Source organism: Dreissena polymorpha, chromosome 1 (assembly GCF_020536995.1).
Source record: "Dreissena polymorpha isolate Duluth1 chromosome 1, UMN_Dpol_1.0, whole genome shotgun sequence".
In the NCBI taxonomy this organism is placed as follows: Eukaryota; Metazoa; Mollusca; class Bivalvia; order Myida; family Dreissenidae; genus Dreissena; species Dreissena polymorpha.
The window spans coordinates 170,764,999-170,780,322 of record NC_068355.1 but is presented as its reverse complement, the minus strand read 5'-3'; the positions used below and the strand labels follow the sequence as shown (position 1 = coordinate 170,780,322).

The 15,324-nt window shown below is 33.0% G+C and overlaps 1 protein-coding gene across 2 annotated transcripts; it reads right to left on the bottom strand.

Moving 5' to 3' along the window:
• Positions 1-6,251: 6,251 nt before the first annotated feature.
• Positions 6,252-15,036, bottom strand: LOC127860656 (heat shock 70 kDa protein 12B-like). Of its 2 annotated transcripts, none has more exons than XM_052398903.1 (7): positions 14,968-15,036; positions 14,327-14,445; positions 9,544-9,714; positions 8,871-9,095; positions 8,544-8,706; positions 7,542-7,762; positions 6,252-7,262 (listed from the first exon to the last, which is right to left on the bottom strand). In XM_052398903.1, the coding sequence occupies exons 2-7, from the start codon at positions 14,435-14,437 to the stop codon at positions 7,200-7,202; spliced, it is 954 nt and encodes a 317-aa protein (XP_052254863.1). In that variant the 5' UTR covers positions 14,438-14,445; positions 14,968-15,036; the 3' UTR covers positions 6,252-7,199. The 2 variants fall into 2 exon arrangements, with proteins under 2 accessions (XP_052254863.1, XP_052254857.1); XM_052398897.1 differs by having other exon boundaries at positions 14,327-14,513; positions 14,968-15,016.
• Between the last annotated feature and the right edge of the window lie 288 nt (positions 15,037-15,324).

Genomic DNA, 15,324 nt, shown 5'->3' with positions numbered 1-15,324 from the left:
GCTGTTGGAAAAATTGATATTAAATTTTACAAACAATCAACAAACAAAATGGAATCAATGTTTTTTCAAAAGTTGTCGAGTATTGACGATGTTGAAGATCAGCTTGAAGAATTGAACTGTTTGATTAAAGGAGCTCGACCTTTAAAACCTGAACTTCCAAGTTGGTCAGAGACGATGCAGTTAGTACAAACAGGAAACTATCCTGGAAAATCAAGCGTAGTATTCATGCCAATGTTAGACATAAATCCTAGTGACATGTCTTGTATATATTAAACCCTGTACTTCATAGAATGCCAATCAAGAAAGATGAACACAACACCAGTGGTAACTTTTGACCAACCACTGGAAGGCATTGAATATTGTCATCAACGAACCTGAAGGAAGTGATGTAAAGGATATCATTGTAAGACTTGGTGGATTTCACACAGAAATGAGTTTCCTAGGCTGTATAGGTAAATTAATGGAAAATACTGGACTGACAAAACTTCTTTCAACTGTGTATGCTCCAAATGCAGTAGGTCACATGTTAAATGGTAAAGCGATTAGTAGAGCGATCTGAGGACATCTTCTTGTAAATGATGCTTTAGAAACATTGCTAGTTGAGCAATCATTTGCTGATACACAACCTGATATTGACGCAAACAATAACACTTTTTTTGAAGACTTAATAGATAAAATTCTCACGAAAGAAACCAAACCAGAGACACTGCTTGACAACCTGACGATAGCCAACATGATGGATCAATATGACAAAACCAAAATAGAGGTAGCCAAATCCAGAACTGCAAAATTATGGCTACAATACATGGAAATGGTTCACATACTTCAACAATTCATAGCAGCTGAGCGCTTAGGAAATTGGAAAGGACATTAATTTGTACCACGCAACAGTTTATCAATTGGCAGCTCAATTAAAATAGATCTTCAGAAACGTTAAATGGAGACATTAATATCTATGTGTAGTAGGGTAATTTGTGTAGCTTTTAAAGGGACTTCTGTACAGGTTGTCGAAAACATATAATTAATAGAATTAAAAACGCAATTTTATATGTTGCCCCGTCTGAATTTCTACCAGTGACAATGTACAACAAGAGATGTGTTTGTCAGAAACACAATGCCTCCTACTGCGCCGCTTTGATTTATTAGTTGTTTTTTATCATTTGGCAGGTACAGATAATTATCTCCTTTTGAAGCTTATTACTTGCCTTGGATTTGTTGTTTGACCTTTGACCTTGAATGATGACCTTGACCTAGACCTTTCACCACTCAAATTGTGCAGCTCCATGAGATACACATGCATACCACATATCAAGTTGCTATTTGAAACGACATAGAAGTTATGAGCATTTTTCGAAACCTAAACGCAGAAACCTAAACGCAAAGTGTAACGGAAAGACAGACGGACGGTCCGATCACTATATGCCGTCCTTCGGGGGAAGAAAAATCGAAACGTCTCACATACCCTATCAAAAACACACCTCGAATGGCAAATTAGTAGATTTGCAACTCATATAAACCCATAACGTGAAACCCGTGATTTTTCGCGCTAAACCCTAAACCTAAAACCCCTGCAAAATCGATACCGTACTTTCTCTTCTAAATGACCTGTACGAACCAATACTATACCGTATTTGTAAAGCTGATAATAATTTCATTTATATAAGAGTTCGTACTGTCTATGTATATTAACATATTCTCACAATTTATTAGCTTATTTGATTTAAACGGTTTAAGTCCTTAATGCATTGTATTGACCGGTCCTAGGCGTTTTCCCAGTTGTGATTATTTAACTAGTGCGTTTAATATCTTGATATGTTATTGTACTTTCTGTTTCGTAATATACTATTTCGCTGCTTTTTGTGTAAGCGTGTATACAGACTTTGGTCACTTGCTAAAAAACGTTGTATTGGTAAAAAGACACTATTAACAACTGATTGTCACACCTCACGTTATATTTGGTCAATGAAACGACCCTTCATTAACTGGTGACAAAACCAATGGTGCAAGACAATGTTGATTCAAGTGCCTTGTTTAACAATGAATTGATTCAAGAGTAATGAAGTATATTTCCAATCAAGGAATTACAATTGAATTTCTATAGGATTTTGAATATACAGAATCGAAACTCCAAATGCTGGAGAATTGTTTCATTCTTATTACATACAAGTTATTTGTCATTTATTTATTGCAAGTGACTGACCAAGTGCAATAACAGTACGAAACAACACAATACGAAACAACATACACACACAGAAGAATAAAGCTGGGGTAACCGCCTTGGAACGGTCAATGCAAGCATTTGGGGTTTGAACCGGTTTAAGAGCGTTCAACCTCACACTTTGCCCAACAATATTCATGATACCGATATTTGTAAATTAAATTTAACCTCATAGCATTGCAACTCAAATTAAACAATACTAACAGGGAGTTAAAGCGCATTCAATTCAATTATCATTTACTTACGCACTTGCAGGAAGGAGACCAGAGTTACACATTTTTGAGGAACGATGAAATGAAATTATGAACAAGTGTCAACTACATCCCTTCTTTTTACAAAAAGATTTAAGAATATATCATCCTATATTTCAGAGCATCATCGTGCAAATACATGAAGAAGCAGCAATATAGGGGGTAAAAGATCCATTTTACATAGCTTGGTTGTTTATGTGACTGCTTAAAGGTAACTCAAACAAGAGAAAATATTAATAAAGTCGAACGATATAAACTCGATGACCTATGCATTTAGCCAAAACAGTGGAAGTGGATCGGATGAGGTAATTTAGAAGCGATGACATGAATACGTCACCAGTTACTCATTCCAATATAATTAAAGGGGCAGTACTGTAAAATAAACAAATATTAAAGGGGAAGAACTGTACAATCGGATTACCAATTAAACCAGCTGTGTTAATTGAACATTTTAGAATTAAACATATAAAATAGTCATTACAGTAATAATTCAAAATTTTAAGAGAAGAAAGATATATTGAATCGACAACCAACAAGCATGTGTTTTTAAGTACATCAGCATCATATCCTTTTGATAAAAATGAGTCAATTAAATTGAAAAGTTTGATATAAACATTTGCTTAAAGATATTTAAATTTGCGAACAGGCTTCAAAACATCTCCATAAAATGATGTGTGGGAAATTCTGTAAGTAAAATGCCATTTTAAAGAAATATTACATTTTGAAATTAAATCACAATACTTTGATAGAAATTAAGCCAATTTACGTCGAAGGTTATAATACAAAAAAACCTTGTTTGAGGAATTTCTCTGTTAATATACGATTACGATCATTTAAATCTTTAACACATGAACATGCTCTGGTGTAATGTACCAACTGCGAAATGTAAATTCCATAGGATGGATCTTTAGGGATGCTTCTAGGAAAGGAAAATTAAAAAGTTAAAGTCGTCCCATATTAACGAGTCTAAATCATATATTATTAATAGTTAGATGTAGGTCTAAATACGCAGCATCTGTATCGGATTGACACGATCTATTTAGGATTAGTTCTTTAGGGTAGATTTTTTGGAACATTGTTCAAAGTATGGGTTATCTAAATTTAGCATGTCATCCATGTACCTACTAGTTTGATTAAAACGTTGAATCAAATCTAGTTGTTTAGTTTTCGATAATTCCTACATATAATCGCTTTCATAACAATATAAAAATAGATCAACGACTTTTATATGGCGTTTTATGTAATTATGTAATTTAGGTATACAGTAAAGTCTATAATATTTATCTTACTTTGTTTTGTGCCTTTTCTAAAATTAATTACAGAACCAGCTTTCCGTACTTTTATTTTTCATTCAATTGATTACGCAATTTATGACGTATTTTTGTGACGTAATTTCTGTGACGAAAAACATCAGTGTTAGCTATTCGGACGTGAAAGGTTTATATAAATATTTTTGAAGCATCGAACGAAAACAAAAACGTATTTCGGATTGTGCATTTGTCGTGCTGAAGCTGAAGCTTTGATAAAATTCTTGTAATTCTTGTAATCGCTCCGACAAGTCTGACATTCAATTTTGTAAATCGTGTATTTGGTGCCAGTGGTTAGCATTCGCAACAATCGTTTAAAAAAATGTGATTCAAAATAAATATAGATAAAAGGGTAGAGTAACAGAAAACGGATTGCACATCGTTGTTATTTTATTATTATAAGCATCGGATTAAAGTTGTCATAGAAGTAAGTTTGTCTTTTACTTTTTACATTTTGCTGTTTGGTGAATCCTGTTAAAGCTAAAAAAAGGCATAAGTCTAATGTGAAGCAGAGTTTCAGTTTCAATCGATATGTGTATTATCCAAATTGCGTGCTACCTGTCATTAAATAATCTAATTATGATTGATTATTTCGTTGATTTGTGGCTAAGACTGAATGTTGACGCCATTTTTTTCCAGTTGAACGTCACGCGCACACATTCTGATGGCCGATTATAAATAATTATTTATAATGACCCTGCAATCGCGATAATGGCGTGAAAAACTATACAATGTATTATATTCAGATAATGTGTCACTAACAACATAAGAAGTAAAGAAAAAGTGGGATGAAAGGAGAGGTTTTTCACTAACATATTGAAAAAAGAGAACAAAATGCGCACACAAATAATGTCCCAAAATGTATTTGTATATACGCTTACCGTTTGAAAATTTGTTCTAAATATATTCAATTTATTTTTGCTTATACATTGTAGCAATAATTTCTGCCAGTTTAAGTGCACGCTGGAGGTAAGCTTTAAAGGTTTGCATTGTCGGATTCTGGTTGAGTCGTATTTTTTAAAATAAAAAAAAATCCAATAATGTAATAAAATTAACCGTTACTGATGTTGGTTAGTTAAGATCTATAATATAACAAACACTCATTTTTTCGTAGGTTTAGTTAATAACATTATATGTATTAATGTAAATTCCATATACAATTTAAGATCATGCCAGAATAGTTGTATTGTTGTGAATTCCCTAAACATATGAATATTTTAGTCAATAACCATGCAACAAAAATCACAAACATCTGAGGGTTTTAGCCCGCGTTGCAGTAAAAAGCTATTGTTTGAACTAATTCTCATTAGATATTGATATTGGAATTCTCTGAGTTAAGTATCGTTTTTAGAAATACAGGTTTAATAAGGAAACTCTTAGAATCAAGATTCTTGTCGAAATATGTTTCCTAGTTCATCATGGACTAAAGCATGTCTGGACCTTCTAATAGGATGCATTTGGAATAAATATGTTAGTAGATTTTGATGCGTTTGTTGATCAGTGAAATTTGGTAATTGGGTTGTGTAGAAAAGGGTACATTCATACTACATAGAGACAAGTATGCGGACTTGTGTAGTATTTCATGTAAATACATTGATTTAAAACATTGGCAACAGCTAACAACGTAATTAATATCATATATTACAACATAAAACAACATAATAAGCAGCCAAAAACTATAAACACTATATTCACAATAATATTAGTATGTATCACAGAACAAATACATGTGTACTTATTCTAAAACATTTTTAAACTGTTGCAATCAAATATGGACTTACCACAAATATATAAATTTGTAATATATATAAATATATATATATAAATATATATATATATAATATACAATTAAAATGATTACAAAGCATATCGCCCGAAATTATTACTTTAAATATAGTATAACACGCTATCGACACATAGCTGTCTCACATCAAAAACTAAACACAAGCATGAATCGTACTTTGAATGCATATAATATCCAATTGGTTTGATTGCATAAGCACAGTTATGCTACTATGCTAAATTTTCACATCATCGGTGCATTTACGCTCAAGGAACTAAACAAATAAACTGTTCTTATACCTCACATTTTGGATTGTCTTATGTAGTTTAAAATATAAGACAATTGCGAATGTCGAAGTGTTTTACGTAAAGGGTGAACCACATCGTAAATATTCCTAACTCTTACTTTGAATATGAAGATCAAGAACGAGAACTATGGAAAAAAAACCATAAAACAACACAAGATTTGACATTTAAAAATATTTCAAATTGCATTTGTGAATATACCATGCCATTTTCAAACAAAAATAGTTCGTAACCCAATGACTCACTACTACAGAAGGCCTATATAATAACACATTAGAAATTAATAGTGGGATTACAGTTTCAAACTGTACACAATCAAAACGACTGGGGTAAAGTTATATAAAAAAAGTTCAATGATTATACTTAAAAAATCGGAACAAAACAGTATTCGTTCTAAAGTTTAATCCCGGCTATAATTCTTAAGTACATGCCAAGCATATATACATACAATATAGGATGTACTTATTGCCCGACATAATTAGTGTCATAAACATCACTAAATAAAATCACGCCTTTAACATCGATTTTATAAAGTTTAAAATTTTATTTTTTTCTTGTATGTTTCCCCGCCATTACTTGTTCCTTTTACTTCTAACTCCGTGCCTCCGAATCGCATGGCTTCTGTAACTGCCTTCCTTGCAATCGGTTTAGCTACAGTTCTCGGAAACTCCACGTCGAACTGACCCACGAACTGACAACCTTCGTCAGTAATATGATTGGTATCCGTTTTATCGGAGGCAAAAACGTAGATAGTCGCCGAAGTTTGGTCATCACTTTCAGGGAAGTAATCCTTGTCGACGATCCATTCTCCAAGTTTAACAGCCTGACCGCGAGTAACGTGTTTCCGAAACGCATTATTTGCCCAAAGCCTCCCACCGTCTTCAAATCTGTGTTCAATGCTATGCCTTTCCGCATTAAAGTCCATGGTACACGACACGCCATACGTGTAAGGCATTATTCGGGAAGTTATGATGTCCTCCTTATGTCAAAAAAGTACTGCACCGAGCAAGACGGCCAACTCCGTGATCTGAGGACGAACAACCGGGATGTTGTTTTCACCAAGCTCCTGTCTCAGTGTTTTTATCACATAGCTCGACATCGCAAAACCTCCAACAGCAATCAGCGCTGTAATAGGCAATTCCTTAATTTTGGGGGACAAACGAATCTTTTTTGTGAAACTCAGAACTTCTTCAACACCTTCATCAAACATGTCGTGGATGATTTTTATAGGAAATGATAGGCGCGAATGTTTGAACTTTATATCTTTTCCTCTAATATAATCTTGTTCCATAATTTCCAAAATGGTTTTGTTAGTTTTTCCTATCCACAAAGTTTTTAGCAGCTCAGGAATTTTAATTGAAATCGCTGTTTTGAATCGGGGTCACTGGGGTGTTTGACCTGTAAAATATTACATCGATACATTTTTAAAACATAAATATATATAATGATATATATTATAGTGTCACGGTTACTTTAACGAAAATATCTGCATAATTATCAATTCAAAAAATTATTATGATAAATACTGTTGGTTTAGTTGTATTTTTATAAAACAGACTTTTGACAACACAACTTATGCTATTATTTTTTTGAATATAGTTGTTTTATTTAACAAATATTTACCTTTAATCAAGGTTTAAATTAACGAATTAAACAGTATCATATATCACGTCCTACCAGTCGTTTTTGTGCTTCAAACTCCATTTGAAGATCGAAGTAATCCATTTTATTATCTTTCACAAATTCTTTGAACACTTCTTGGCCAATTAGGTCTCTGAGCATCATAAAAAACTTTTCATCGATCCTCATACCTCCCCATGGTCCACCACCTGACATCTGCACGTGTTCCATGTGCCCTCTTTCGCTTACTCGAACTGTTGTGACATCAATTGTGCCTCCTAGATTATAATTATATTACGATTGGTTTCTTTTAATGTTGAAGACTAACCTATTAAGGATTTAAAAAAATATAACGCCATCATGTACAGATATGAGCCCAGCATTTTTGAATTACCGACACACTTATTTCATAATTTCGTTCAATACCTCGGACAACGAGGAAACTGTTAAAAACCCATCTGCACCTCATGGTAATGACTTTTTTGAAGTTTTCATTTAATCGCTTGAGAAATGTATAAGTAGTTTCTTCCATAAACCTAAAACCTGTTTAAAGACCATAGAAAGCGTCATGGACACCAACCTACATTGGGACTCCAATAAGCTACATCACAAATGCAAATATAATAACCGATAATTTCCACTTTTATTTTTCACCACTTGAAACACTCGAGTAAAAATATCATAGTATCGAATAAAATATATTATAGAAATATGATACAAATCTATCAATCGATAAACCTTTAGCCTCTTGAAATACATACAGCAAGTTATTATTTTTCTTTTAGATGTTTTATGTTTTGTGGTAGGCATATAATGAACGAAAATAAGTGCACTGTACTAAAAAAATAGGTTACTTCCAATGGCGTGTGTTTAAACTGTTCATATGGTTTACTTATCTAACTTTTATTCAACAGTGTGTTCTAACAATGCATCACGTTCAAATGCAGCTGAACAACGTTTTCTGCTTGCACATTGCCCAACATAACTATAAGTTTTTTTAAGAATTATTTTTTTTTTATTGTTATAACATGATTAATAATGAGTTTAACGCTTTATAACCTCCCATGTCCACCAACATGAGCACGGAGCCCGGTGCCGCGATGTACTGCAGTTTTCCGCCATCACCGTCGATTTCAAGTTGTTGAAGTGTGAGCTGACTGCAGTAGATGGCCGCACATTCCGGTTCTAGAGCAATCGTCAGGTTTTCTGCTGGAATTCCCGCCTTTAAAGCGATCATGTACGATATAATTAATATTTGATGCATTCAAATATTGCAATAAAGTGTTTGAATAATTTTTACCAGATATTTACAATGTAACACTTTTTAAAACATTTGATACATGGTACCATAAAAAGATAAAATTAATGAACGACAACAGTTCGTACCACTTCCGTTGCCGCCTTTCTCATCAAACCCTTCGAACGGTCAGTCCATATAGCCGGAATTGTGATCACCCATTTAGTATCTTCTTCTATATTTGCAAGTCCTGTCTCTTGAAGATGTTTTATGGCGTGGTCTTTCATGAACTGAATGGACTTTCCAAAGACCAATGAAGCTGGCAAGTGACGACCATTAGCGTCTTCCACTGTTGTATTTGCATCTAAAGAACTCTGTAACAGTAAAGTGTTGTGTACCTTCTTTAATACTAATTCAATTATGCCAATAGCCTTTTGCACCAAGCGTTTAAAATATATAATGCATTTAATCCATGTAACAGGCATTTGTATACATTACAAAACATATTCGATTAATACATCGATGAACTACTAACGGCATTCGCATAAAGCATCTTAACCCTCGGAAGAAGTACCAGTTCTCCCAGTCGTCTTCATCTTCATCGATTGTGGTGAATCTCTTGTCTGCTTGAAAACCGAACTCGGCCACCGACATATCAGGCTGTTTGACAACCATACATTTGTTTTGTTTTAAACATTAATTGCATTCACTATAAGCAGGTTAAATCTTTCTTTATGAAAGCACATACATTATCTCGAAGTATCATATTTGTAGACAGCAGACCACAAACCGATCGTTATAGTTTGAGACACCGCGACCTACCTTCAACAACAGCGCAGTAAGTGTTTTGTAGCAAATGATTCCACCCTCGAACCATTTCGTGTTGACATGGATGTCCAGCCGGTCTCGCTCAAAGTCCGTCCGAAACTGCCATGCGTACCCACTCGCGTACGACCCAAAGTCGATCGCTATCACAAGGCGCGAGCCGGATGACTAAAACATTCAAGTTTCTATTTTTAAAGAATAACGTAACCTAAAACATGGCTTTTTTCTGACGTCGGCTTTAAATGTTTACTATCACACGCGATATAAACTAAGCTTAAGGTATAAAAGGCGTATAATATAACGGTTTAATATCATATTTACAAATGCTAATTTTGGGTTCTAAAAAAGATTAATTCCCTGCATGTTGGGATTTGAAATAACAATATATGCCCTAAGTTTACCCTCATAAAGAGTATGTTTAATTTTTCTATAAAACAACGTCAGTAAATATGTGGTTCAAAACCCAAATTGGGTTTTAGAATTTCTTTAATGAAATAAGTTCACTTATTTAAGGTGCTGTAATCTATATTTTTTTCTTGAGTATACCTTATTTTTAACTAGCTTACAACATAACTATTTAGTTGAAACGTGCTAAGACTGTTGCCAATAGTTAGTAAGACATGAAAACTGTCGAAATGTGGATACATTTGTACCATGTAAACAATTATCTTTAAACATTCATACAAAATTGCTAACAGGGTAATAAAAAGCGTTTCAAAGAATATACCGAACGGTTTCATTTAAATTGTCTATAAATCATTGATAACTGTTCAACTGAGATAGGATTGTCGGTATGTCGATACATTTTACCGTGTTGAAAATTACGTTTAAAGATTAAAACAGAGTATGTAACACAAAGGGTATATATACTCGTTTTAAAGAGAAAACTGAAGTTGTGTAGTTTTATTGTATATTAATCATTAAAACCTGTTTATTTGGGACAAATGGAATATAATCGTTAATAAAAATCAACGTTATTCAGAACGTTTCATACTTTAATTTATGAATACCAAACCGAAACACTACTTTTTTTACTATAAAGAAACGAATAAGATTATGTATGACTTACTACGCACGTTATTGTTTGTGCATGATAAAATCACAAGCTTATCTACTAAAGTGTATGTTGGTATATCTCCAGCTCATATAAATACTGATAAAGTAATAATATAATTGCTCAAAAATATTATTTGTTTCATGGCAAATCAATAATAAGCAGTAAATAATATTGCCACAAGATTGGATTAAGGTTTTATGCAGAAAGCATTACATTCCAAGGAATATATTTTATGATAAAAAAACTAAACAGTATCGACATAATACAGCAAAGTACCATTGCATTTTGTAAACCCACTGTTCACGGTCAAACCAACTCAAGACAATTATGAGCATTTTGTTAATAAGCATTTGTATACGCCAACACATTATCCACTTAAACAGATTCACATTCAAGGCGTCTGTAGCTGGCAATTCTCTTTTATTAATCTAAAAAATGTCTGATTATCGACACTGACTAATATTTACTTCAAATATTTGGTGCATGAAAAGATTCATGTTTTCATGAAGATATAAACCGTTTGTTAGGCTTGACCAAGCACACATGTTTATGTACTAGGAATTGATAAATGCAACACAATTTACATTTACTTCGTTTTTTTTAAAGATAATCAAATTTGGAAAATAATTATACGAAAAATTAAAACAGTTCATAACCAAACACTATCAACAATAACAGCAGCAACAACAACAACAATAACAGCATTAATTTTAGTAGTAAAGTTTACCATTAAAACATCAAACCTAAATCGTAAAGACAAATCTTCATCTGGCTTAGAAGACTATTATATTATACGAATGAGGAGAATACAATATTAAAATTCATTAATTATAGTGGGAAATATTAAACATTTTGTGTTTATGTAATTATTGATTGAATAAAAACAACTTGAGTACGTATATATTTTTTCCGGCATGTTCAAAAAGCAAAATACACTTGAATCAATGACAAATTTAAAACCACGTAAAAGATAGTATGATAAACTTCTCACGGTCTATCAAAAACTATATGTATGCACCAGTGACACTAAATTAGTTTAGAAAGATTGTCCTTTAAGTATATACATGTATATCAGATACCTGTATGAAAGACAACACACGGATATTACAAAATGTATACTTAAGACTGACAAATTTATTCACATATACATAAAGTATATATCGCTAGTAAATTTAAACACAAACATGTGGACTATAGTCTATGAGAATACCTTAGCGAGTTTGTGATGAGTAATCATTTTATGGATAACGCCCTGGAATAGTTTTCATCTCTTAAATTCTTTGAGCACATACATGAAATTATGTATTTCATCTAATTTGTAGTTTGTTTGGACATGAGGATCTAAAATTGTGTTATCTTTGGTCATCTGCAATAATAAGTTTAAAGGTATTTCCTTCTCATCTGAAAACATACAGGTTATGTTGTCATGAAATTATATTCGTTTTTTAGTAAATGAGAATGACATGCATTTGTGTCGTCTTTATGTTTGTTATAAAAATGCCTTAGTTCAATTTCAACGTTTTGTGAAGTCAGAATATACATAAAGAGATTTTATATTTACTCTGCTTTATTATTTGTAAGTATAGTTCATATTCAAAACTACTTTTAAATGTGCATTCCGCGCTTAGTCTTTGTTGAGCAATTGTGGTTTTGCTCGTTTGGTGAGTGAATGCGTGCGAAGATTATACGGGAAAAACGTGTTGCATTGTAATGCATGAAGTTTTTGAGCATATTCATCTGATCTGACGCATTGCCGCTTTTAAAATAATAACGTTTATTAAATTATTGAGTCATCATTTACTAAACACTTGTACCCATACCTGGTAGAAAAACAATAATTAAGTTTGAGCGCAATTTCATTAAATGTCATGTTTGTTTACTGTATGATTTTTTATTTAAAAAAAGTACTACTGCGTTATCTGAAAAGTGGTCCCATTCCAGTATAATTAAATCATGTACAAATTTAACACAGTCATACAAAAAAATAGTGATGCTGAGACGGCGTGATGATGTAAAAGTAAATTGACTTATTTTTCCTTTTAAATCATTCGTTCGCAATAACATGATGTTAAAATTACAAATTGAAATAAATATGTGTCCGTGGTTATCTTTTACCGTATCAAGGTTATTACGTAAAAGCAAATTATCAATAGTTTTGTTATCATGCACACAGTATATCGTGACATTTATGTTGCAAATTATAGTTTATAGCCTCTGCATTAAAGCTATCATCAATATTAATATAAAACGGTTCATAATGGTTTATTCCTTTCTCGATTTTTTTTCGAAAAAGAGTCAAAGTCGTTGTTAATTTATCCTTTTAAGTTAGCTGGAGGTATGTAGTACATACAAAATAATCTTTGTTATGAAAAACTAGTTCATTCTTTATTTTCATCCATACTATTCCAAAGCAATTGTGTACAACAATTGATATATTGCTTTTACATTTTTCGTGGATATACACACTACGGCCGCCAATAACACGCAATGTTTTTTCGTACCATGACAGTGATTGATGTAAAGATGTTACCCGCGTATTCGGGTTTTTCTATATAAGTATTGTGCCCTGAATGAGTCCGTGTTCCTATCATATTATTCATAAAGTTTGTAAAGTTGTCAGTATTGATTGCCTTACTAGACTGTTCATATTTCAAGCGTTAGTTATTATTTCCCCATGCATTTCCTAGTTGAATACTTCTGTGAATTTGTCACTGCTGTGGTTCCGCACGATGAATCGGGACCACTACCATACAAATTGCTTCGCTATGAGTGTTTGCGGTTAAACACGTTTCTCATAAGACGTCGTTTGTTAAGAAGGGTATAGTATCTTTGGTTGCCGCTGCTGATGAATTAGTTCTTTAGGATGTTGTACATTCTGGTCGCGGTAGATCTTACTAGCTCGTTTTGTGTTTAGTATTGGAATTCGGCAACGATCGGCATTTACTTGCCTTGATGTGGTTTATCTATCCTGTGCAACTGGTCAAGTACAGTACTGTGTTGTCAATATTTCTTGAGGTGCAGACATGACTTGCTTTAGTAACTACCCACATGTTGCCTGTTGGGCTTCACTTAAGCCATAGAGATTCAAGTGTTCCTGTGTACTTCTGCTGTCTTGGTCGTCTGTCTTTGCTTCTCATTCGCTAGTTTTGCTTTGTGTGCCTGATAAGATAGCTTTTATGTCGGAACACTTATCAGGAAAAGATGTTACACATGAATTAGTATCTTAAATATGTATTATTGTTTCATTCCGCCGCTGTTTGTGCGCTGTATGTTGCTTACGATGTTGTGGACTCGTGTGCCTATCGTACTAGATAAATGTTCAATTGTTTTACTCGTGCGTGTATTCTGTCTACGTGTTGTTCGACCGTATGCAATATTTCGACAGATATTTTAATGAACGTGATATCCTGAATGATTCATAGATTGATGATGTTGGATCATATTGTAGAATGGCGGGATGGCGGGTGATTGGATGGCGGGTAGAATCCGATATTAAGTCGTTGCTAAAGTCCTTGCACGAATGCAAGTTTGGGTCCGTTGACTCTCCAACATAATCTTCTTCTTGTAGCGTGGGGATACCTCATCTTTGTACGTTTCTGTCTACCTTTATTGAGTCCATGTTCTTGACCTTTTTTATCTTTATCCAAAACTCACATTAAATGCATATGTTTATTTTACAAAAAATGCAACACTACTTTAACGTTCATATAATCATACACTTACTTTTTTCCAAGTAGGTGGAGCGGCCCTTAACGTCTCTTGACCTCTAACACTAGACTGTTCAGGGGTCCGAAGGACCGGTGATGGACTAGAGCTCGGTGAATAACTCGCCATGGCAGCAGCTGCTCGATCACAACACATGGTCAGCCAACATTTATATAACTTTCAGTGCTGACATAAATATCTCGAACTACAGTAACAGATATATAATATAAGACATATATATTCAAACAGATTATTTCAAATACGGTATCTTCTTATGTACACGTACGATACGACTTAAAGAGAAAGTTATACATGGACTATTACATTAAATGCAAATATATTATTATAACTTTCATCCAGTTAACTTTACAGAAACAACATTTTATTAATTATAACTCCACAATACATTTCCGCCATCCGCTTTATAAACATAGTATGTTTACAAGACGTAATAACATAATGTATGGCTAATTTGTTACGACCGGCGGTAGGTTGTATTATGGTTTTAAAATGTTGCATTACGAATATCGCAAAATACCTTGAACGCAATTGCTGTTTCCTAAAAATATATCAATTTGATATAGTTTATATATTTAAAAGAAAAAATACGATTTAGTTAAAAATACAAATATAAGTTTAAATAAAATCTAGTTACGCACATAGGCTTTACTCCATAGTCCAATGAGATAAACGAATCTGAGTTGTCCAATCTATTTTTATAAAGAATCCAGTACTGAAAAAATCCACTTACTCGGTATATTCGTATGAATTTACATAATTTTTCGTTTGGTTAATTGAAATGATAAGAACTATTTAAACAAATCAAATTTAACAAATTATTTATAAAAATAAAACACTCTATTCAATATTTCTGTTACGATTACTTATTACGTTATTTATCTGATCTGTTACGTTCGAATTCGGACTTACCTCTGTTTGCAACAAATGTCAGACCTCGTACCTTAGTAGATGTTATTTAAAATCAACTGTTCATTTGTAAATTATTTTGTCTTCTT